Genomic DNA, 23,157 nt, shown 5'->3' with positions numbered 1-23,157 from the left:
TCTCCGATCTCGACTGCTCTCTCTCACTTTCCTGCTGAAAAAGACCAACCCAGTAGTAATTTCTCCAGTTCTCTCTCTCAAAAACTACAAATCACAGAGGCCAAACTCCAAAAATAAAAAAAATAATAAAAAATCGAATTCGAAAAGCCATTTGTTTTTCCTTGGATTTGGGTTTTCCTTTGATTCCTACACTGTCCAAAACTTTGCCTCGCGGCGTGGATAAAGCTAGGGTTTTATCTGAGCCGTGATAGCACCTCTGTCCTCCGCCGTTCTGTCACTATAAGTCCTTTTTTTTTTCCAGAATTTTCAATGCTTCGTTTTCTCTTCGTGTCTAACTTTTGTGTGTCTCTGTTATAAAATGTTGACGCTGAAGGTTTGTTGCTGAAAAATTGCGGTTGAGGTTTTTTTTTTCTTCAGATTTTCCAATTTAGTTGCAAAAAAAATAAAAAATAAAAAAAAATAAAATTAAAAAGCTCCAATGACCAGCGTTTTGTGGTGAGTTTCCCAATTTTGTCTATGCGATTTTTTCTAATTTTGGATTTGCAAATGAGTATTCTTTTTTCTTTGTTCCTTCGTGACTTGCATGCTGCTATCTGTTTTTGTTTGTTCTCAGAGTTTGGTGTGTGGGAATCCGTTAGTGCTTCATTTTTGCTCTGTACCAAGAGTTGTTTTCTTCTTTCTTAAGGTTGTGAATATATATATATATATATATATATATGTGAACATATAATACCTTCATTTGGAGTGAATCGAAAAGCTTACTACGATAAAATTATATTTTGTGGTACTTGAAGATTAGCCCATGGTATAATCAGTTTCTACTCAAAGTCTAGAAATTAAAGGACCCCAAATTTACCAGAAAACAAGTAGAGGTCGGTTGTCCTGCTATCTAACCTCAATAACTATGGTTTAAACTTTATTCATTCGGGATTTTTTTAGTTAATTGTTTGGACTTTGAATTGGCAGATGAGGTTATATTAAGTTTTGAACTTTGAATTTTGTTTTGTGTGATTGCAGAGCAAGGAGAATTGACCCCAGTTAGCTCCAAGCTTGCGGTAAGTTTTCTTTTTGTTTAGAGTTATGAGATTTCTTATAGAAAAAAAATTAGAAAAACTCAAATTATAATTTTTGGTTTAAATATGTTTTTAATTTGGTCCACCATGTTATGTTTGTTAACAAGAACCTAGAAGAGTCTCAAATTCAGTTTCGAACTCTGAATAGAAATGGAACTTGGTGGCATTAAGCGATCGTCCTCAGCCCTCAAAATTCAAGTAGCACCATGATTTTTACATTACTGCATTCGTTTTCTCTACTAATTATTGTTATATGAATTGTATTCTTCTATTAAAAATGATTAATTAGACTGTCACAAAAAAAAAAAAAAAAACCTCAGGCATTGCAGGCTTGGGATGATAGTTTAAAATCCATATGCTCATTAGTCAGTCAGAGAACCTAATTTGGGAAGTGGGTTTTAAAGTTTCAATAGTTTCGCTATGTGTAATTTTCTTGCTTTGCCTACTAAGAATCTAATAACCAAATGCTTAGTTATTTTCTCCAAATGGTTTTCAATTTGTTGTAGGCGAGAGCTACTCTACTGTTTATGCAGCAGGGGAAGGGAAGGGAAGGGAAGTAAAAATTATAGGGAAATGCGTAAAAGTTACAAGCTTTTAATTAAAAATAGAAATGGAGTGACACCAAACAAAATATAGGTAAAACTGACCACTACTTTCTTTCTATTTAAATATAAGTCAATTGATTAAGTTTGTGTCTTTACAAGTTTAAAATGAAGTTATGTGTTGATTGTAAAAGAACCATGCAAGCTGGATTTTTATAGAAGTGTCATGAAAGTTTTATAGCAAACTTTTTACAGGAATTAAGTTGATTTAAGTATGGGTGGTTTTGTATTTGAAATCTGAAAGGAGAAACAGAAATTACAAGAAGAAGAGTAAGACTGAGTTCCGATGATGGCCTTCTCTTCCTGCCTCTTATCCAAATCCTGACAAGTTAGTTACTCAGCCTTCATTTCTTATTCATCTCCTTTTCTTCTTTCTTTATTGTTTGGCTTCCGAGAGAGAAAATTAGGACATTTAAAGATTTTGATTTCATTTTAAATTTTCTTAAATTTATTGATTATTAGATGGCATAGTTTGTGATATACTGTAATTGATTTGAGCGATTATTATTAATTTTAATTTTTCATGGTCAGAGCGGCAATGCAATGAAATGGTTATGAATAACATCTTTTGTGTGTTTGAATCCTGAATGAAGTTGTTTACTATAGTAATTATGTTTGTTTGATAATAGGGATCTTATTGAAAAGCAAGGAAGAAGAATTGAATTAGATTATTGCGGGGCTCAGGAAAAACTATGCTTCTTTACAAGAGAAATTTACGAAATAAGACTTGGATATATAAGATGGTAAGTAGATGGGTTTGATATTAAATGTTCGAATATGTCTATCAGGCTGCAATGGAATCTCTCATTAGGGAAAGAGAGGCTAGACTTGAAATTGAGTGATGACAAAATTCCCTCTCATATGAGCACAAGAGAGTTCAAAGAGAGCTTTCAAGTGCTACCAAGAAGTAGGGATGGGCAATGGTTATAGCGGGCGGGTAACCGCGGTTATTTATCCATAACCGTTTATTCTCATACCCGCATAACCATTTACCCGTTGGATAATTGCCTAAACGGTTATACTCATACCCATAACCGTTTATAAATGGTTAACCATACCTATAACCATGTACCCATTTAATCGTAACCGTTTAGTACCCATTTACCCATTTATCATTTTTTAACCCGTTTATTTTTTCTTTTTTACCATTTACTCCTTTATCACCCGTCTACATGTTTTTTTAACAACTTGAAAATTAAAAAAGGAAAATTTGTCATAATTTTTTTTCTTCTAACAATTAAACACCGTTATAGGTACATTTATCATACATTTCCGCATTTTAAATTTTTAAGTCCTTATACCATTCCAATAATTGAAATAATAGTTTACTGACGATATTTTTAACTGTTAACAATGAAGGTAATATAGAATTTGCTAAGTATTCTTGGGTTACGAAAAAGATAGTATTATTGGGTTATTTAACTGGGAATGTAAGGTATTAACATAAAATATATATAATGAACCATGAAATTAAAGTGGTTAAGGAAAACTATATTATATTAGCTACAAAAATCATGCAATATAGTCAATAACATTGATCTAAGTTTTGTTTGATAGGGAACATGGTTTGTATTAATTTTAACGTATATAAAATAAATGGGTAAACGGTTACCCGTTTATAACCGCAGTTAATATCCATAACCGCTTATTTAAATTTTACGGGTAAACGGTTATACCCATAACCGTTTATTTATTTAAATGGTTACCCATAATAACTGTAAAATTTAAATGGGCCGGTAACCACGGTTACCCATAACCGATGGGTATTTGCCCATCCCTACTCAGAAGGTTGGCTCCATGTGCAATTGTTCTTTTGCTATTTAGGCAATTTCTTGGAACATTGAGTAGAAAAACAAATTAGAATTTTGTTAGTTTTTTTTTTATTAAGTGTAAGCGTTAATGCATTTCATCCTAATATGCAACTTTTATTAATATCGCATGTTGAAAGGTTAGCATCTCAAGTGAACCAAATTTACCATTTTCCATTTAAATGAATTTTAAGATAACCTCTAGTGATATGCTATATTGCCATTCATTGGCAGCAAATTAATCTCCACAAGTATAAAATCATATCATTGAGTCACTTGATCAATAAGTAAAGTTGTAACTCAAACAATGAAGGAATGGAGGAAGAAAACGTATTAAAATATATTAAACTATAGTTTGGTGATAAGGAAGCAGAGAATGAAGCAGCTGACAATTGTTACGCTAAACCTCAGAATTTGGACACCTGGTTCCCATGCAGTGCCCCTCTCTCACATGCTAGCTATCTTAAAAGAAACCACCCATCTGCTGGTTTTTGCAGAAAGTCTCTTTCTTTCACTCAGTTACTTGGAATATACAAAGCTGTATAAGGAGCTGCAAGGAAGTTGTAGCAATTAAGAGGCTTTGTTTTGAATGTTTGAGAGTTGAGATCATATACTTATAGAGTAATTATGGCTAAGCAGGGCAGCTCCATGGCCTCAGCAAGCACCGCAGCTGATATTTCTGAAGCAAAGATCACACCAATTGTCATCATTTCATGTATACTCGCTTCAAGTGGAGGCCTCATGTTTGGTTATGAGGTCGGCATTTCTGGTCGGTAACCACAAACACCCACAATTTTTTATTTTTTAATTTGTTTGTCTAATTAATACTGTTGTTTATATTAATTTTCGGGGTTTTTTTTTGACAAATTCCGTACTAAATTCATTTGGGAAGAGATTCGAACTTATGTATAGAGAGGGAGTATAATGTATTAAGCAACTTGACTAAACTCGTATAGGGAGTACACATTTTAGCCATTGGTTGTACTTGATGCAGGCGGTGTGACAGCTATGCCAGGTTTCTTGAAAAAGTTCTACCCAGACGTGTACGCTAGCACTCAGAAACTGAAGACCAATAGCAATTATTGCAGATTTAACAATCAAGGCCTGCAATTGTTCACCTCTTTGTTGTACCTTGCTGCTTTGGTATCGACCTTCTTTGCATCGTACACTACCAAAAGGCTAGGGCGAAGGCTGACCATGTTAATTGCTGGGATTTTCTTCATTGTTGGTACAGTTATTAATGCTTCATTTCAAGAACTTTCCATGGTTATCATTGGCAGGATCTTTCTTGGCTGCGGAGTTGGTTTCGCCAATCAGGTTTTTAACTTTGTATTGTTTATAATTTTGTTATTCCTCCACATTTTGAGACTCTTAACAGCAATGTTCTAACCCTTTATCAATTTCTAGCAATATATTTCCTAAAAGAGGTAGTCAGGGCAACTTTAATCATAATTTCGGGTAATAGTGTCACATTCAAATCTTAAAGTATAGGGTGATGTTAAGGAGGAAAAAAGAGCGACAACCACTGCCAAGTTACTCATTACCACTGCATCAGATGAAACAAGATGATCTGCATATAATTTTTGGTGCTTATATATAATACCATTTGTTCAATTGTTTTTTGGTCATTTTTACATTGAAAAGACTTTATTGACCCTGTACTTTTAATTAATTGGATTCATACAGTTTGTTTGCCTAGAGGTCGCACTTGGTGCGATGGCAAGTGCCTTCGCCCATGAGCGGTAGGTCTCGGATTCGAGACTTGGGAGCAGCCTCTCCATAAAATGGGGGTAAGACTAGCCGACATTCACCTCTCCCAGACCTTGCGTAAAGCGGGAGCCTTGTGCACTGGGTACGACCTTTTTATACAGTTTGTTTGCCTAATTCGAGTTTGCTCGAGGACCCCTCGAGAAAGGTCCATCTGTGACATCCCTTGAGTAATATTGCAGCAAGCATATATAGCACTCGAGGGATAAAGTTGTTATCAATGGGGTATCGAGCAATGGGAACAGGGCAAAAGCTTTGAATACAATGAAAACTGTTAGGTTAGTTAAGTTTTTCATAAAAATTTAAAAAAAAATTTGAATAGAGGGGCATTTTATGTTTTGCATTTGAAGTTTACGATTTAGAGTTTAAAATTCAAATGCAAGTCTAAAAAGAATATTGATCTGTATCGTATGCCCCATATGAAGAGGAGCTTCAGCTTTCATTTTCTTGCTTTTAAGCCATATATGTTTTTCCCCTAATTTGGTCATCGAGTAATGGTTTCGATGTTTTGATGTTTTGCAGGCTGTGCCACTATTCCTTTCGGAGATTGCACCCACAAGAATTCGTGGAGGACTCAACATACTTTTCCAGCTAAATGTAACCGTTGGAATTCTTTTTGCTACCCTTGTCAATTATGGTGCTGCTAAGTACGTCCCCTTCTCCTTGGTTTGAAAGAGTACTCCTATATATGAAGAATATCAACAAATGAAATTAGGTTCTTATTCTACTAGACACATGAAGAGAAATGTCTATAATGATTATCGAGATACAACATTAATGGGCATGAATTAATTTTTTCTTACTTCTTGTGCTTTACCACCATCCACTATAATTGATATGTAATTATGTGTTCTGCCAAATACAGGATTAAAGGGGGATGGGGTTGGCGGGTATCGCTGGGTTTGGCTGGCGTTCCGGCACTCTTGCTAACCTTGGGGTCACTCATTGTGGTAGACACTCCTAACAGTTTGATACAACGTGGTAAGTTGGATGAAGGAAGAGCAGTACTTAAAAGGATCAGAGGCACTGAAAATGTTGAAGCAGAGTTCTCGGAGATACTGGAGGCAAGTCGTGCAGCCAAAGAAATAAAGCACCCCTTTAAAAATCTCCTTAAACGGAAGAATCGCCCCCCACTGGTGATTGCAATAGCAATGCAGGTCAGTATATATACACATACATTGGTTACTACAATTAAAAAGTAGTAGTGTAATGTTAATATTAATGATGTTTGCTGTACAGATCTTCCAGCAGTTCACAGGCATGAATGCAATTCTTTTCTATGCTCCCATTTTATTTGCGACCATGGGCTTTGGCAACAATGCCTCCCTTTATGCCGCAGTTATACTAGGAGCTGTCAATGTCCTCGCGACGATTGTATCTATTTTCTTGGTTGACAAAGTTGGGCGTCGAATGCTGTTATTAGAAGCTGGGATCCAAATGTTGCTTTCTCAATTGGTTATCGGAATAGTGCTAGCCTTCAAGGTTAAGGATCACTCTAATAACTTATCTTATGGTTTGGCGATTGTGGTGGTGGTCATGGTGTGCGCTTTCGTCTCCGCCTTTGCCTGGTCTTGGGGACCCCTCGGGTGGTTAATTCCTAGTGAGACATTTCCGTTGGAGACTCGGTCAGCGGGGCAAAGTGTGACGGTTTGCATGAACATGCTTTGCTGTTTTCTTATAGGACAAGTCTTCCTCTTAATGCTTTGCAGTATGAAGTATGGCGTCTTCTTGTTTTTCTCTGCTTGGGTCTTGGTCATGTCACTCTTTGTGCTATTTTTGGTTCCCGAGACCAAAAATGTCCCTATTGAGGAGATGACAGAGAGAGTGTGGAAGCAACATTGGTTTTGGAAGAGATATGAAGGCGACTACGAAGGTGGTCGAGTAAAATAATTTTATTTTTATGGTTATATTGGAGGGTTCCAAGAGAAAATGTCATCAAAATAACTGTGTTAAATCCCTCTCATGCATCATTATGTTGAAGTTTGTAAAACTATAACGAACTTAGTTAATGGTTCGTTTTGTTTAATATAATGTATGGAATGCAGGTGTATTGTCTTGTATTATTTGATTGGCATTGCTTAATGTATTAGCCTCCATGCACAAGCATCAGGATCATAATCCATAAGGATAAGTCGTTTTAGAATTTAAAAGGCAGAGTCCCACATGAAAGTGTGTTAGCTTTCTGAGATAGGTTTTTGGAGGAATTAAACCTGAACCTATCCTAATTAATTCTGATTCATTATCCACCTCCCTTACCACCTTGAAGCATATGGACAAATGTAGTAGGACAATAACACTATGCATTTTTAAACGAAATCGCTCAATTGAGATTTGATTTGCGCTCGCTAAAGTGTATTTTACAACATCTAAACAACGAAAAAAACACTGTAAAAGCCGTTCACACTTCGAATTTTCCCTCTCCACTATGGTTGTTTAAAAAATTCAAGAAAATCTAGCGTCTTGTTGCTCTCTGTATTCGAAGAAAAAGTTATATTCAGCCTCCTCCAACTCCAGGCTTCTCTTCTCCTATGGTATGCAAGCTCAAGAAAGCGATTTACGTTAACGCCCCCGACAAGGCTTAATCAGCTCCTTTTTCCGAAATAAAGCAATTATTGCTGTTCAAAAGACTTTCACAAAACCTGTTTTACAAAGTGATGTAGCGACAAGTCCTTCTCCGCGTCAACAACGCTCTAGTACTAGTTAGAGCAATAGCAAATATGTGAAACAAAATAAACCACACAAGAAATATTGTTTGTTCAAAAAAAAAAAAAAAAAACCACACAAGAATTTTAATTAAACAAAAAATAGCTTACATATCGAATTTAAATAGAAATTTGCGACGGATACATTGTTGAACAATGTGTAGAATTATAATTGAGTCAAATGTATTTATAACACAAGGTACAAATATATACTAGCCTATGACTTGTCATACAAGTAATTCTAAGTTCACATGAATTTACAAGATCTAACCCAATAGAATCCTAACCGGATTCTCCTATACAAACCACCCTTCCCAAACTTGGTGGTTGTGGAGAGACAAGTTTGGAACAGAGAAGTAACGTGGCTTGGAGAGCCTTTGGTGAGAACATCCATAGGTTGATCAACGGAATGAATAAATTGTACCTTGTGATTCCAAGTTTGACCTGTTTACGAACAAAGTGATAATTAAGCTCAATATTCCTTGTCCGAGCATGAAATATCAGATTAGCAGCCATGTATGTTGTGCTCAACTTATCACAAAAACAATAGAGTGGGGTGAAGCACTGGAAACAGAAATTCACAAAGCACATGGGTGAGCTAAATAGATTTGGTGCAAGCATAAGCCAAGGCACAATATTCCTGTAGACATCGAAATTTCGGTGAAATAAATGTTGACCAATAGTTACAATTTCGACACTCACGTGTCACATAAATTTTACACATAGAATGTGACTAAATGAAAAATCAAAATAAATCGGAAAAAGTCATCAAATAGGACACATGTCAACACCTGGTAGAAAACGATTTATTTCATTTGCATATTATATTCAAAATTAGGCCTTGGAAAATTCTATAAATAGGAAGCCAATGCATTCATTTGGAGGGAATTGATAACGAATTCATAACCCATTCACCTCACACCAAAACCTTGAAGCTTTGAAACTCCAAAGCTCCCAAGCAAATCCCGAAGGATCAAGAAAGCTCTCTTCGTTCTTCGTCAACCCAACCTTCAAGATCAAGCCCCAACGGCCCTTTGAAGGAACTTCCACCAATTCAAGATCAAGCCCCGACGGCCCTTGAAGAAAGCGTTCATCGTTCATCATTCGTTCATCCTAAGATCAAGCCCCAACGACCCTTTGGATCAATAACATCAACAAATCCACACATCCAACCGTTCTTCAAGATAAAGCCCAAAAGCCCTTGAAGATCCATTCATCAACTGTTCATCAAGATCAAGCCCCAAAGGCTCTTGAAGATCCGTTCATCAACAGTTCTTCAAGATCAAGCCCAAAAGCCTTGAAGATCCGTTCATCCAACCATTCTTCAAGATCAAGCCCAAAAGCCTTTGAAGATCCGTTCATCACCCTTCAAGATCAAGCCCAAAAGCCCTTGAAGATCCGTTCATCACCGTCATTCAAGATCAAGCCTCAACGGCCCTTGAAGAAACTTTCAACCGTTCATCCAAGATCAAGCCTCGACGGCCCCTGGATCAATCACACATCCACAAATACACACCTTACAGAGATCGAATCAGAGGATCAAATTTGAGAGAGATTGTAACCTAAAATCATCAAATACAAAATATTATTTTGTACACGTGTTCTTGTCTCGTTTGTCGTAGGAAAATTTCGTGTTTACAATTCCAATTGAGCACTAGACTGGAAAACAATGGGATGCTTGGTGGAGCTCCACGATATTAAATCTGGCTATGAAATAGTAAGAAACCCGAAGTATAGCGGCGAGTGTGTCCAGGCACCCAGCTTAATCAGCATAAGAATACCCATGAAGCAAAGGAGGCATAGAAGAGTGCCTGAATGAAATGCCATGTTCAAGAGAGCCATTAATATAACTTAAACACGTTTAGCGACAATAAGATGCATGTGAGTAGGGCAAGACATGAATTGAGAAATATGATTAACCGCATAAGCAATGTCCAGAAGAGTCAAAGTAAGATACTGCAAGAAGCCTAATAAGTGCCGAAAATTGAATGGGTCGGAAAACAGAGTACCATCCTGATTAGACAATTAAGCATGTGAAGCAATAAAAGCATTGGAAGGCTTGCAGTCAAGCATATTGGTCTGCTTAAGTAATTTAAGAGCATGTTTAGTCTAAGACATGAATACCAGCAGAAGTGGGATGAACCTCAAAACCTAGAAAATAGTGAAGAACACCGAGATCTTTAATTTCCAAGAATCATTTCTAGTCAATACATTATCATCCACATAAAGTAAAAGGATGAGATGAACCGTACAATAGTGATGAAAAGTGAATAAAGAGGGGTCAGCTAGGCTCTGCACAAAACCTTGACAAAGAATAAAGTTGCTAAAGCGCTACAACTATGCACATGGAGTTTGTTTGAGGCCATATAACATGTTATGTAACTTACACACATGATTAGGACGTTGAGGATCAAAAAATCCCAGGGCTTAAGCCATTGAAACATCTTCTTGTAAATCCTGGTCCTGAGGTTTTGGGGACTTTAATGGAGGCCCTTAAAATTTATAGAATTTTCGTTGCTATGCTTTCTTTTACATTTTAATTGTTATGATTATGTATAAATTGAGATAAATAAAAACAAATTTAGGTGTGGTGGACCGGTGCTTAGGTACCTATTTGCATCCCTATGTTTTTAAGTTCGAAACTCCTTATTTTTAAATACCAATAAAAATGAATAAAAGTCCTTAGAAAATCTAACATTTTAGTTTCTATGTTTTCTTTTACGTTTAAATTTTATGATAATGTATAAACAGATAATGTAAAAGAAAAAAAAAATCTTGCTGTGGTGGCTAGGTGCCTATTTGCATCCCCTAAGTTTTTGGGTTCAAAACATCATGCTTTTAAATACCAACAAAAATTAAAATAAAACACAAAACCATGCTTTTAAATACCAAAATAATTAAAAATAAAACACACAAATAAACGCCACTGAGCGGACTTGAACCCAGTTCATGGTTCATGGATAATACGCACAAAACACTAGCTTTGAGAGAACAAATTATTATTTCATTGCATGTTTAAATTTATATATGCAATATACAGGTAAACTAAAATCGAAAATTTGGGAGCCCAGTGGGTGGCACCACTTGCACACCCTCAGGGCCGGCTTTGAGGCCTAATATAGAACCATGACTAGAACTTGTTGTGAAACTGACGTGGCTTCGATATCTTCTAAGGGATTTGGGTTTATTACATCCAAAACCAGCCTTACTACATTGTGACAACAACATGGGTCTCCATATTGCTACTAATCCAATTTTCATGAATGAACTAGACATATGGTGACATATTACCACTTTATTCAAGATAAGATATACAAGATGATTTAGTTGTCACCAAATATGTTCCCTCTTCACACCAACTCGCAGATGATATTCACAAAAGCATTGGGAAAGAAAACTTTCTCAACTGTTGTAAACAAGTTGAGAGTTCTCTACATCCACTCTCTAACTTGAGGGAGAGTGTTAAGAATGAGAAGTCAACGATAGTATCCTTGGTAGTTTTGGCTTAGTATAGGAAAAAAAATTTGTAGTTGTTTAGTATAAGGAGTATATATTCCTTTCGTATATGTAGAATGTAGGCTAAATTACTTCTTTGTTAAGTGAACCTCTTTGTATACAGTCTTCGTATCAATAGAAGAAAACTTACTTCTGCAAATATATTGTATACGCGATTTTACTAATTAAAGATTCTAGCAATGATTATGTGGCAGAATATATCATTGTAGGACGTGATAAAGAGCAACTTCCTCCAAGAGATTATCTTATTAATGCTTTAAATTTGTTCCTTTTTATTGCCTTGACATACCATTTATTAATTAACTTATCCCATAGAAGATGGTGATGTTTATAAACGGATGAATATTGTATCAGAAATTAGACCTAGCATGTTAAAACACAACTAATAAACGGATAAGAGATCAAAAGAATAGAATGCAAAAGGGAAGTACAAGAGGAGTTTATTCGGAAGTGCAAATAGCGCATCTCAAAACATAAACAAAGCATTTGGCATTCAGAGAGCTCCCGTTGTGAGGCAACTAGCTAGAAGTAAAGGAAGAGTTATTAGTTGGTCCTAAGATTCAAACTCAAGGAAATCATGAAATGTAATAAACTGTGAGGAAGAGACCGGTGGCCAGGTGAGATAGTTCAAACATGGGCCTTGCCCTTGGGATCATCTTCAAAGTCATCCATGAATCTCTTCCAGAACCAATGTTGCTTCCAGACTCTTTCTGTCATCTCTTCGATTGGGACACCCTTGGTCTCGGGAATTAAGAACATTGCAAAGATTGTCATGACAAGGACCCAAGCACTAAAGAACAGGAAGATGCCAAACTTCATATGGCAAAGCATTGAGAGGAAGGCTTGTGCTATAACAAAGGTGAAGAGCATGTTGATGCACACAGCCACACTCTGGCCAGCTGAGCGAGCTTCCAAAGGGAAAGTCTCACTAGGAATCAACCACCCGAGAGGTCCCCAAGACCATGCAAAGGAGGCAACAAAACTGCAAACCATAATGACAACAAGAATAGCCATGCCTTGGGTAAGGTTGTTAGAGTTATCCTGGACTTTGAGTCCCATCACTATTGCAACCACCATTTGAGAAAGGAACATTTGGACCCCGGCTTCTAATAAGAGCATGCGGCGACCAGCTTTGTCAACAAAGTAGATTGATACAACGGTTGATAGCACGTTGACAGCTCCTGTTATAACAGCTGAGTAGAGGGAGGCATCGCTCTTAAAACCCAACGTCTGAAACAAAACCGGAGCGTAGAACATGACTGCGTTGATGCCAGTGAATTGCTGGAACACCTGCATCATAACTGCAATGACCAGTTGTGGCCTGTTCCTACGCTTAAGGAGATTTTGGAAGGGATTCTTCACTTCTTTAGCCACCCGACTTGCCTCAACAATCTCTAAGAATTCTGGATCCACATTGTCAACACCACGAATCCTTTTAAGAACTGCTTTTCCTTCCTCCAACTTGCCTCGTTCAATCAAACTGTTAGGAGTGTCTACCACAATGAGCGACCCCAAGGTTAGCAAACCGGCTGGAATCCCAGCCAAACCCAGCGATACCCTCCATCCATATCCTCCCGTAATTCTACGCATGTATGGTAAACAAAATATTACTTAGTTGTATATTCTTTCAAGTGATTGGAACATATTACTACGCTAAAATTTGTGGGCTCAGAACTTCAGATCTTGTCTTTTGAATTAGCTAGCAAGATTGGGCCGGCTTACTTGTTAGTTCCGTAATTGATAAGGTTTGCAAAAAGAATGCCAATGGTAATATTGAGTTGGAAGAGGATGTTAAGTGCCCCTCGAATTCTTGTGGGTGCAATCTCCGAAAGGAAAAGCGGTACCGCCTGTAGTTACGTATATTTCTTAGTAAACGTATTGTGTTCAAAAACATTTAACAGGAAAATCCAGCTGGCATTAGCAATTGAGTAGCAGGCAGTTTATTGAAAAAAAAAAAGAAAAGATTATTACAAATTTATACTATATACCTGGTTAGCAAAACCAACTCCACAACCAAGCAAGATCCTCCCTATGATAAGCATGAGAAGGTTAATAGCTGCAGCATTAAAAACTGTTCCGATTATGAAAAATATCCCGGCAATAAACATAGTTAGCTTTCGGCCTAGTGATCTGGTTGTGTACGAGGCAACGAAGGTTGACATTAAAGCAGCCAGGTACAATGAAGATGTGAACAACTGCAAGCCTTGATTATCATATTTGCAGTAGTTGCTCTCAAGTCCAGGCTCTTGAGTCATCTTATACACAACCGGGAAGAATTTCTTCTGGAAATGGGGCATGGATGTAACACCCCCTGCGTTGTATATCCATATATCAAATTAAACAGAATTATACGTGAAATCTAATAAATTTTCTACAAAACACGTACGTTAATAGTTAATTGTATGTGTGGATGCGACGGAAAGCTCTTGAGTCACGTATATGTACCTGAGATACCAACATCATAACCAAACATGAGGCCTCCGCTAGCGGCCATTATGCAAGAAATGATCACAAGAGGCGTGATCTTTGCTTCAAAGTCTCCGCCTCCCGATGCGGCCCCAAACCCACCGCCTGCCATGGTTTCTCGCTCTTAATTAAGTGCTCAAACTTATTTTGCTGCACTATATGTCACAGTATCGAATTTGATGAATGTGGAATTTTTTTTATGTATTAGATGATCTAAGGAAACTCTAGAAGAGGAGACTAGCTTGTTGAAATAAGACGTGTGCTTGTGGGGTTTATATGCTGAAAAACTTTGTGGCAACAGCGAGTGAGCTACGTAGAAAGTGGATGATTTAGTCACTACCACGGTCAGGATCTTTCCCCATGGCATGATCTACGGTTGAATTTCTTTCTTTATGCTTGGTCAGGCATTCACGAGAAGTTAGTTGCACCAAAGTTGATCGAGTCTGTTATGAGTAATGCTTGAACGACCACATTTCTTTGCGATATGTGGCAGGTAATCCGTCAACTGTAAGGTCCATTTGACTGAAATTGCCCGTGTGTCTAGGAATCTAGTACGCATAGGTTTATTAGAATATGATTTCATATTTGCCACAAAGGATCAAAGGGTGACACTTGTGCACTTTTGCGGCTAATCCAATTTGACTGTCCTTTTTGTCCCATAGGAAGTTAGGCTCTCTAATATAGCATATGGATGAGTTTAATGACATAACAATTTCTAAGGTGTCAAAAGCTGTTCTAATACAAGTAGATATAATTCATACGAAAATCCAAATCTTATAAATCCTCCAAATTTTCAAGGATCTATATGCGACCAAAAATATTAATATGAATGCTATATTTCACATGTTAAAACTACCTTGATAACTAAGCAAAGGTAAGAGCTTAAGCTCATCTGCGAAAGCAAGAAACCAATTTCTCTGTTATCTGTTGTCTATTCTCTCTTCTCCTCTCTTCATCCACCAGAATTTCTTCCTTCCCCTCTTCCTTAATGGCTTGACTTATTCTTTTACTGGCCTCAATACCTTTTCCTCTTGTGCACAAACGTACAATATTACACGTTGATCCTCGGAATGTTGCCTCCCTCCTACCCATTAAGCTCGCAGGCGATAACTACCTACTTTGGGTAGTCCATTTATCCCAGTATTGCTGACATATTATAAGCTTGGCCGTATCATAGTTAGATCTGAAACATGTCTACCTCAATATCGTTCCACCAACATTGAGAATTCCTCTTTAACACATTGGATAACAAAGGATAGAACATGTAAGACTCGGATAAAATCACCCCTATTGAGAGTGTTCTTCCCCATACTGTTGGATATTGGCTCAATCTTGAGAAATATATTTCTGCCATTACAAGGCCTCGCTTTAGCTTAAACGAGCAAAAGAGCTCGAGCAATGCACGGGTTTTAAAACTTCGTTACATGTGTGGGACTTGTAAAAATTTATTCACATCCATATCAAAATCTATTCACATCCCTATGTTCTATAGAGACCAAATCATACATAAAAATTGTCTTATTTACATCCATATAGTTATAATACACAAAATATCTTGTTTTCTATGTCCCAACTTTTCATATTGTTGTTCAGTATTTTACTCTTCTTTCTTCTTTGCTGCTAAAGAGATGTTTTTCTTGTACCACGCATAGGATTTTTAGAAATGGATCAAAACTAACATGCGATTAAGAACTTGTGTGTTTCACTTGCTTATTGATTGGGTTACAATCTCAACATAAGAAAACATTCCATGATCTGGAAAAAAAAAACATAGTTAAGAAAAGAAAGAAGCTCATTACTTTGCTTTCATTATTGGTTGTGAATTTACTCAGAATACCAATTGGATGAAAAGGTATTAATTCATGAATTATAGGAAAGGAGACAACAAATGCAAAAGTTATTTTGTATATATATATTATACGAAACACGCAAAAGGGATTGAAGTTCCTCCTATTATGCAAGTACATAAAGATTAGAACTAACCACTTGAAATGTCTCTAGCAATTTTCCAACTTTTGCCCCGAGTAGGTGTGCATGTTGCTCTTCATCAGTCACTCCATCAAACATTATGTATTCAATGAAGATTTTTTGTTGACTGCAGAATCAGATAAAAGGGCTATAGTGAGATTCTCTAGGAGTGTAAAACGATAGTAAAAGTTTCATTGCAAACAAATGAAAGCTAAAATAATTTATTAAACGCATGAGGTGTAATAAAACTTTATGTGTTCTCTTGGTAGTCTTGCAATGCATCCATGAGCTTTACTAAAGGAAAAGCTCAAGTTGCAGGCATTATCTGACAACAAATTTCTTGGACGGATGCGTGAAGTGAAACTGCTAATCCATGGCTAGAAGATCACTATGGAGCTTTTTGATAGCATGAATAATGCCGACCTACAGAAGATTAGATGCACAACTGACAGCGTCTTGTTGCTCTCTGTATTCGAAGAAAAAGTTATATTCAGCCTCCTCCAACTCCAGGCTTCTCTTCTCCTATGGTATCCAAGCTCAAGAAAGCGATTTACGTTAACGCCCCCGACAAGGCTTAATCAGCTCCTTTTCCGAAATAAAGCAATTATTGCTGTTCAAAAGACTTTCACAAAACCTGTTTTACAAAGTGATGTAGTGACCAGTCCTCCGCGTCAACAACGCTCTAGTACTACACTACAAAATAAATGGTCATTTGCGAGGGTCAAATGTCGTTTGAAAATGCATTTTGCCATCGCGAATACTTATTGACGACGGGAAAAATCCCTCGTTGGGTGTCGCAAATTGATCCGTTGGAAATATTTTTTTTTCGACCAACCGTCAAAATGCTTCATTTACGACGCTTGTGGCTTGTCGTTACTAGTTATCTTTTAGTCGGAATTGATTTTTCAAAATGACAAAATTATTTTATATTTCGACATGTCTATGTGGTCGCAAATACATTATGACAAAATTATTAAGCTAATGAGTCATACAATGAAGCTCTGGGAGAGAGTCATTGAGCATAGATTGAGGCAAGAGACACGGGTTTCGGACAACCAATTCGGGTTCATGCCAGGGCGCTCAACCATGGAGGCAATCTATCTCTTACGAAGATTGATGGAAAGATATAGAGATGGGAAAAAGGATTTACACATGGTCTTTATAGATTTGGAAAAAGCGTATGATAGGGTCCCAAGAGACATTCTTTGGAGGATTTTAGAGAAGAAAGGAGTACGAGTAGCATATATCCAAGCTATAAAGGATATGTATGAAGGAGCAAAGACTGCCGTAAGAACTCATGAAGGACAAACCGAAAGCTTTCCCATAACTGTAGGATTACATCAAGGCTCATCCTTAAGTCCTTACCTTTTTGCGTTGGTAATGGATGAGTTAACAGGACATATTCAAGATGATATTCCTTGGTGTATGCTTTTCGCAGACGATATAGTGTTGATAGATGAAACTCAGGAAGGGGTAAATGCAAAGCTTAACCTTTGGAGAGAAGTGTTGGAATCTAAAGGTCTTCGCCTAAGCCGATCAAAGACAGAATATATGGAGTGCAAGTTCAGTGCAAATGGAGGCCAAAACGAGTTAGGGGTGAGGATCGGAGATCAAGAAATACCAAAGAGCGACCGTTTTCGTTACCTAGGATCTATCTTGCAAAAGAACGGAGAATTAGATGGAGATCTCAACCATAGAATACAAGCTGGATGGATGAAGTGGAAGAGTGCATCCGGCGTGTTGTGTGACCGCCGTATGCCACTGAAGCTCAAGGGAAAATTTTATAGGACGGCAATAAGGGCAGCGATGCTGTATGGCACAGAATGTTGGGCGGTGAAGCATCAACACATACACAAAATGGGTGTAGCGGAGATGAGGATGCTTCGTTGGATGTGTGGGCACACGAGAAAGGATAAGATTAAGAATGAGGATATCCGGGGTAAAGTAGGAGTAGCCGAAATTGAAGGCAAGATGAGAGAAAATCGGTTACGGTGGTTTGGACATGTGCAACGAAGGCCTACTGACGCTCCGATTAGAAGATGCGACTATGGGACAGAGGTTCAGGGCCGAAGGGGTAGAGGAAGACCTAGGAAAACTTTGGAAGAGACTCTAAGAAAAGACTTAGAGTACTTGGATCTAACGAAGGACATGACACAGGACCGAGCACAATGGCGTTCTAAGATTCATATAGCCGATCCCACTCAGTGACTTGGATTTTCCAAGTCTCCAATCGAGAAGTTTTCCTCACTCGGGAAATTAAGGGAACACTACCCCAACCTACATGCTCCATTCAGAAAGTTTCAACATACAAGCTTCAACAAAAGAAAATTCAAAGAACTTAGCGAAGAAGGTTTTGGTGTATTTAACACAATATGTTGAAATGAAGGAAAACTTATTTATTGATATCCCCGATAAGCTACAAATGTGTACATATACATGAGTCAAAATAAACAAACAAGAGGGAGCCTTCACAAGGGTTGCTTAGGAGAAGTCTCAGCAGTCGGTAGAGCCCCAGAAAGAGAAGGCACCGGAGGGGGATCATTCGGAACCTCAGTACTGGACAGAACCCTAGAAGGAGGAGGCATCAGAGGTTGATTATTTGGAGCTTCATTACGCGGTACAGCCCCAGAAGACGAAGGCAATAAATGCCTTTGGAACAAACCCACAAATCTCTGATGATCAAGTAAAACCTGACCATCAGTTTCCTTCATCTGGTCAAGCTTCCTCTTCATGTTTGTAGCATAGTCATGTGCGAGCCGGTGCAACTGTTTATTCTCATGCTTGAGCCCTCTAATCTCCTGTTTGAGACTCATCACCTCAGCCGCCAATGATTCAACTTGGCGGGTTCGAGCAAATAGGCGTTGGGCCATATTAGACACAGAACCTGCACACTGAACACTGAGAGCCAGCGAATCCTTAACAGCTAACTCATCAGACCGTTTGGAAAGTAGTCTGTTATCTTTGGGAGTGAGAAGGTTCCTGGCCACCACCGCAGCAGTCATATCATTCTTCATCACGGAATCCCCAACGGTAAGAGGACCAGTAGGGGAGACGAAGGATGGGCGCCATATGTTGTCTGGAGAAGGCGGGGCTGCCTCTTCAACAAGGTTCAAGTCAAAACGACGGTCGGAGGGGCCAGACATTTTCAAAGGTGTTGAAGAGAGAAGAGGTTGGACAAATCAAGATCTTAGAAGTGCAAGAATGGAGCTTCTACTGGTGGAGATTCAAGTGTGCTTTGGAACTTAATGCTAGCCCCTATAAAAATCTGCACTCGACGGATCTTCAGAAATCGAAGAGGCGCCTGCTCAGAAATCGAAGAGGCGTTTGCTTTCTCAAAAGCTGGGCTGCTTAGAGACCACGAGGGTTGATCTCAGAAATCGAAGATGCGTTTGCTTTCTCAAAAGTTAGGCTGCTCAAAGACCACGAAGGCCGATCTCAGAAATCGAAGAGGCGCTCGCTTTCTCAAAAGCTGGGCTCCTCAGAGACCACGAGGGCCGATCTCAGAAATCGAAGAGGCACCTACTTTTCCAGCCTTGTCAGCACCTGTCACACGCACACTCAGCTTTGCGGAAATTATGGGCATTCTGTCGAAGACTTCTGAGGAAGTAGAAAACACATGAATCTTACTGTTCAATCACCCACTTCCCACACGCAACACTAGCTCATGGGTACCACAGATAACTTTGCCAAAGTTCTCTGCCAAAATTGAGCACATAAAGCTTGCAGCTCCCACTACATCGCTCTGACCAAGAAAGGTAAAAGAATAGCAAAGAAACAGCACTAACAAAGTTTAGACCCATAAATTTTGAAGGTCTAGCTACCATATTATTACCCACAAGGGTAAAGGAACAATACCACTGCTGGATAATTGGAAAGTCCCTGTGTGTCAACCTCTGTGCTTCGTGGCAAGGTAGACTAGTAAACATGCCCAACCTTTACTCACACTCGAGAAAACACTACCAATAAGATTGCTTGCTCCAAAATCGAAGAGGCACCGTCCTCCGAATCTCGAGAGCCAGACTCCCAACATGACTACTTTCTCAAAAATCGAAGAGAGGGTAAAGGAACAGTACCATTGCTGGATAATTGGAAAATCCCTGTGTGTCAACCTCTGTGCTTCGTGGCAAGGTAGACTAGCAAACATGCCCAACCTTTACTCACATTCGAGAGAACACTCCCAACAAGATTGCTTGCTCCAAAATCGAAGAGGCACCGCCCTCCGAATCTCGAGAGCCAGACTCCCAACATGATTACTTTCTCAAAAATCGAAGTGACACTGCTCCCCGAATCTCGAGAGCCAGACCCCCATCATGATTGCTTTCTTAAAAATCGAAGATGCATCGTTCTCCGAATCAATCGAAGAGACGCTCGCTTTCTCAAAAGCTGGGCTGCTCAGAGACCACGAGGGCCGATCTCAGAAATCGAAGAGGCACCTACTTTTCTAGCCTTGTCAGCACCTGTCACACGCACACTCAGCTTTGCGGAAATTATGGGCATTCTGTCGAAGACTTCTCGAGAGCACAGACCACTTTTTCAAAGTGCTCTGACAGAGTTAAAACATGTGAAGCTGGCAGCTCCCACTACCGTGCTATGACCAAGCAGGGTAAAGGAATAGCATTACTACTTGTTGTTAGGGAGACTCCTATATATGTCGACCTCCATCCCCAACGGACAGGCAAACCTGCAAAAATGTTCAACCCTTCCTCATATTTGAGAGGGCACTCCCAACGAAGCCTTTCGAAATATTCAGCTTTCTTTCCCCCCGATAATACCTTTGCAAACAAGCTATACTAGAGCAAGAATATCTCATATCATCAGGGTTAAAAGCAAGAGTATCCCATATCATGCTTTTTCCCTGTCTTTTCCTTTGGCCTTGTTGTTACCTGCAAGACAAGGAGAAAGAGAGCAATCAGTCAGCACTTGGAATCAAGCTTCCAGCCAAGAACTGACTGCCTGGAACCCCTTACCTGATTACTTACCTGGCATTGCTCTCGAGTACTCATCTTCAACATCTTATGTTTCCAGGGAAGATACCGCATCTGCTTGAGGAACAGATAGGGCAAGTGCGAAGGATACAAGGAAGCATGTGGAGACAAGCGTAACAGCACACGTGCCGATACATCCATTACTCTGTCAAAAGCAAAAGTATCCCATATCAGCAGGGTCGAACGTACTCTAGATTTGATGGACTTGTTTTGACCCTCAAATTCTTCAGTCGGCTCTGGAGGAAACCAGAAAACCCTCCAGCTCAGTTCAAGAATAAGCCTGTGGAAAGTTACTTCTTCAAAAGCAAAAGTATCCCATATCATCTCTTCTCATCTTTCTTCTTTTTATCCTTCATGCTGCTGCAAGATGGGGAGAAGGTGAACAATCAGCCGGAGCTCTGATTGCTTACCTTGTCTGTCACCTCTTTCAGCAGATCCCCTAGCTCGGCGACTTGGGAGACTCCTACTACATGGTTTGTATCGCGCTTGACCAAGCCTGAAACTACAAGTAAGCTTCAAGTGAAATTGATACATTACCTTGTGCATCTCCACCAGTTAAAGATACCACCCCTGGATGGAGGAAGAGTACTTCCAGAGAAGATGCCACATCTACTTATGAGACAGATAAGGCAAGTCAAGACGATACCACACTCCGATACTTAGAAGTTTCGTGATTACGAGATCATTCTCTCACAATATTTCCTAATGTCATTTGTACTAAATCATTCACTTGTACTCACTAAAGGAGAGCTTGAACCTATGTACTTGTGTAAACCCTTCACAATTAATGAGAACTCTTCTATTCCGTGGACGTAGCCAATCTGGGTGAACCACGTACATCTTGTGTTTGCTTTCCTATCTCTATTCATTTATATACTTATCCACACTAATGACCGGAGCAATCTAGCGAAGATCACAAAAAGCGACCGTTTTTGCTGCCTAGGATCTATCTTGCAAGAGAACGGAGAATTAGATGGAGATTTCAACCATAGAATACGACCTGGACGGATGAAGTGTAAGAGTGCATCCGGCGTGTTATGTGACCGTCGTAGGCCACTGAAGCTCAAGGGAAAATTTTATAGGACGACAATAAGGCCAACGATGTTGTATGGCACAGAATGTTGGACGGTGAAGCATCAACACGTACACAAAATGGGTGTAGCGGAGATGAGGATGCTTCGTGGGATGTGTGGGCACACGAGAAAGGATAAGATTGGGCATGAGGATATCCGAGGTAAAGTAGGAGTAGCCGAAATTGAAGGAAAGATGAGAGAAAATCGGTTCCGGTGATTTGGACATGGGCAAAGAAGGCCGACTGACGCTCCGGTTCGAAGATGTGACTACGGGACAGAGGTTCAGGGCCGAAGGGATAGAGGAAGACCTAGGAAAACTTTAGAAGAGACTCTAAGAAAAGACTTAGAGTACTTGGATCGAACGGAGGACATGACACAAAACCGAGCGCAATGGCGTTCTAGGATTCATATAGCCGACCCCACTTAGTGGGAAAAGGCTTTGTTGTTGTTGTTGTTGTTGTTGTAAAATGTTTTTTACAAGAGTGCACAATAGTTGGAATTATGATTACCAACAATTGAGAATTGTTGAAAATACACACAAAAACATATTTGTGAGGGTCAGGAGTTGTTGGAATTATACATTTCCGTTGATCCTACTTCGTCGGCAAAAATAAAAGGATACAAATACAATTTTTTTTTAATTTAATAATATCTTCAATGCCAATTTTTATTGAAAGAATTGTTTTATATTAATAATCATATATTCAACTACATATACAAAAAAATACATGTAAAAGTTTTACATGTACTTGTTACAGTCCTATGATATGTCTTATATCACTAGTTTTTCATGTCCACTTTAACCAACTGTCAAGGAGTTCGAATGTAGTGCTACGAACATTGATCCACAATTATTATCTTTATTCTGCAAGAAAAAAAAAATTATATCAAGCACAATATAATTGTCAATTGGTAAGAAACCCAAACAATGAAAATCTGAAAATAAACATAAGCTCTAATGAAGAGCCTTGCATAATTTTAGCTCAAGGTGTGAACATAGCAACCACCAATCTATACCATAAATAATGCAAGTGAGTAGTTGAAGTGAAAATTAAACACACCTCCAATACATTCTTCAATTTTTCTCGTACCACCCTACGATCAAAGGATGCTATAAATCCAAAGAATCTAAAAATACAAGGAAAGTAAAACTATATGCACATTTTAACAATTCTAACGTTAAACTATATGCATAGT

The 23,157-nt window shown here is 38.6% G+C and overlaps 2 protein-coding genes and 1 long non-coding RNA gene across 8 annotated transcripts; 1 reads left to right on the top strand and 2 right to left on the bottom strand.

The window, feature by feature from the left end:
• Window positions 1–712: 712 nt before the first annotated feature.
• LOC103410366 (sugar transport protein 13-like) lies at window positions 713–7,313 on the top strand. 6 transcript variants are annotated; one of them, XM_070811157.1, is made up of 8 exons: window positions 713–1,055; window positions 1,920–2,003; window positions 2,305–2,418; window positions 4,123–4,252; window positions 4,478–4,800; window positions 5,773–5,897; window positions 6,116–6,407; window positions 6,490–7,313. In XM_070811157.1, exons 3-8 carry the CDS (start codon window positions 2,368–2,370, stop codon window positions 7,138–7,140), a joined length of 1,572 nt encoding a protein of 523 aa, XP_070667258.1. In that variant the 5' UTR covers window positions 713–1,055; window positions 1,920–2,003; window positions 2,305–2,367; the 3' UTR covers window positions 7,141–7,313. The 6 variants fall into 6 exon arrangements, with proteins under 6 accessions (XP_070667258.1, XP_070667260.1, XP_070667256.1 ...); XM_070811155.1 differs by lacking the exon at window positions 713–1,055 and adding an exon at window positions 1,104–1,709 and having other exon boundaries at window positions 1,871–2,003; XM_070811156.1 differs by lacking the exon at window positions 713–1,055 and adding an exon at window positions 1,607–1,709.
• On the bottom strand, window positions 5,169–6,188 carry LOC139190712 (uncharacterized). The gene is made up of 2 exons (XR_011575065.1): window positions 6,054–6,188; window positions 5,169–5,932 (listed from the first exon to the last, which is right to left on the bottom strand). It is a non-coding gene; the product is annotated as an uncharacterized lncRNA (long non-coding RNA).
• A 4,579-nt stretch (window positions 7,314–11,892) lies between the features above and the next one.
• On the bottom strand, window positions 11,893–14,178 carry LOC114820725 (sugar transport protein 13-like). The gene is made up of 4 exons (XM_070811053.1): window positions 13,914–14,178; window positions 13,457–13,779; window positions 13,191–13,315; window positions 11,893–13,050 (listed from the first exon to the last, which is right to left on the bottom strand). The coding sequence occupies exons 1-4, from the start codon at window positions 14,044–14,046 to the stop codon at window positions 12,096–12,098; spliced, it is 1,536 nt and encodes a 511-aa protein (XP_070667154.1). The 5' UTR covers window positions 14,047–14,178; the 3' UTR covers window positions 11,893–12,095.
• Between the last annotated feature and the right edge of the window lie 8,979 nt (window positions 14,179–23,157).

The sequence above is a fragment of the Malus domestica genome, chromosome 13 (assembly GCF_042453785.1).
Source record: "Malus domestica chromosome 13, GDT2T_hap1".
Taxonomy (NCBI): domain Eukaryota; kingdom Viridiplantae; phylum Streptophyta; class Magnoliopsida; order Rosales; family Rosaceae; genus Malus; species Malus domestica.
The sequence above is the reverse complement of the archived record's forward strand: the minus strand, read 5'-3'. Positions and strand labels throughout refer to the sequence as shown.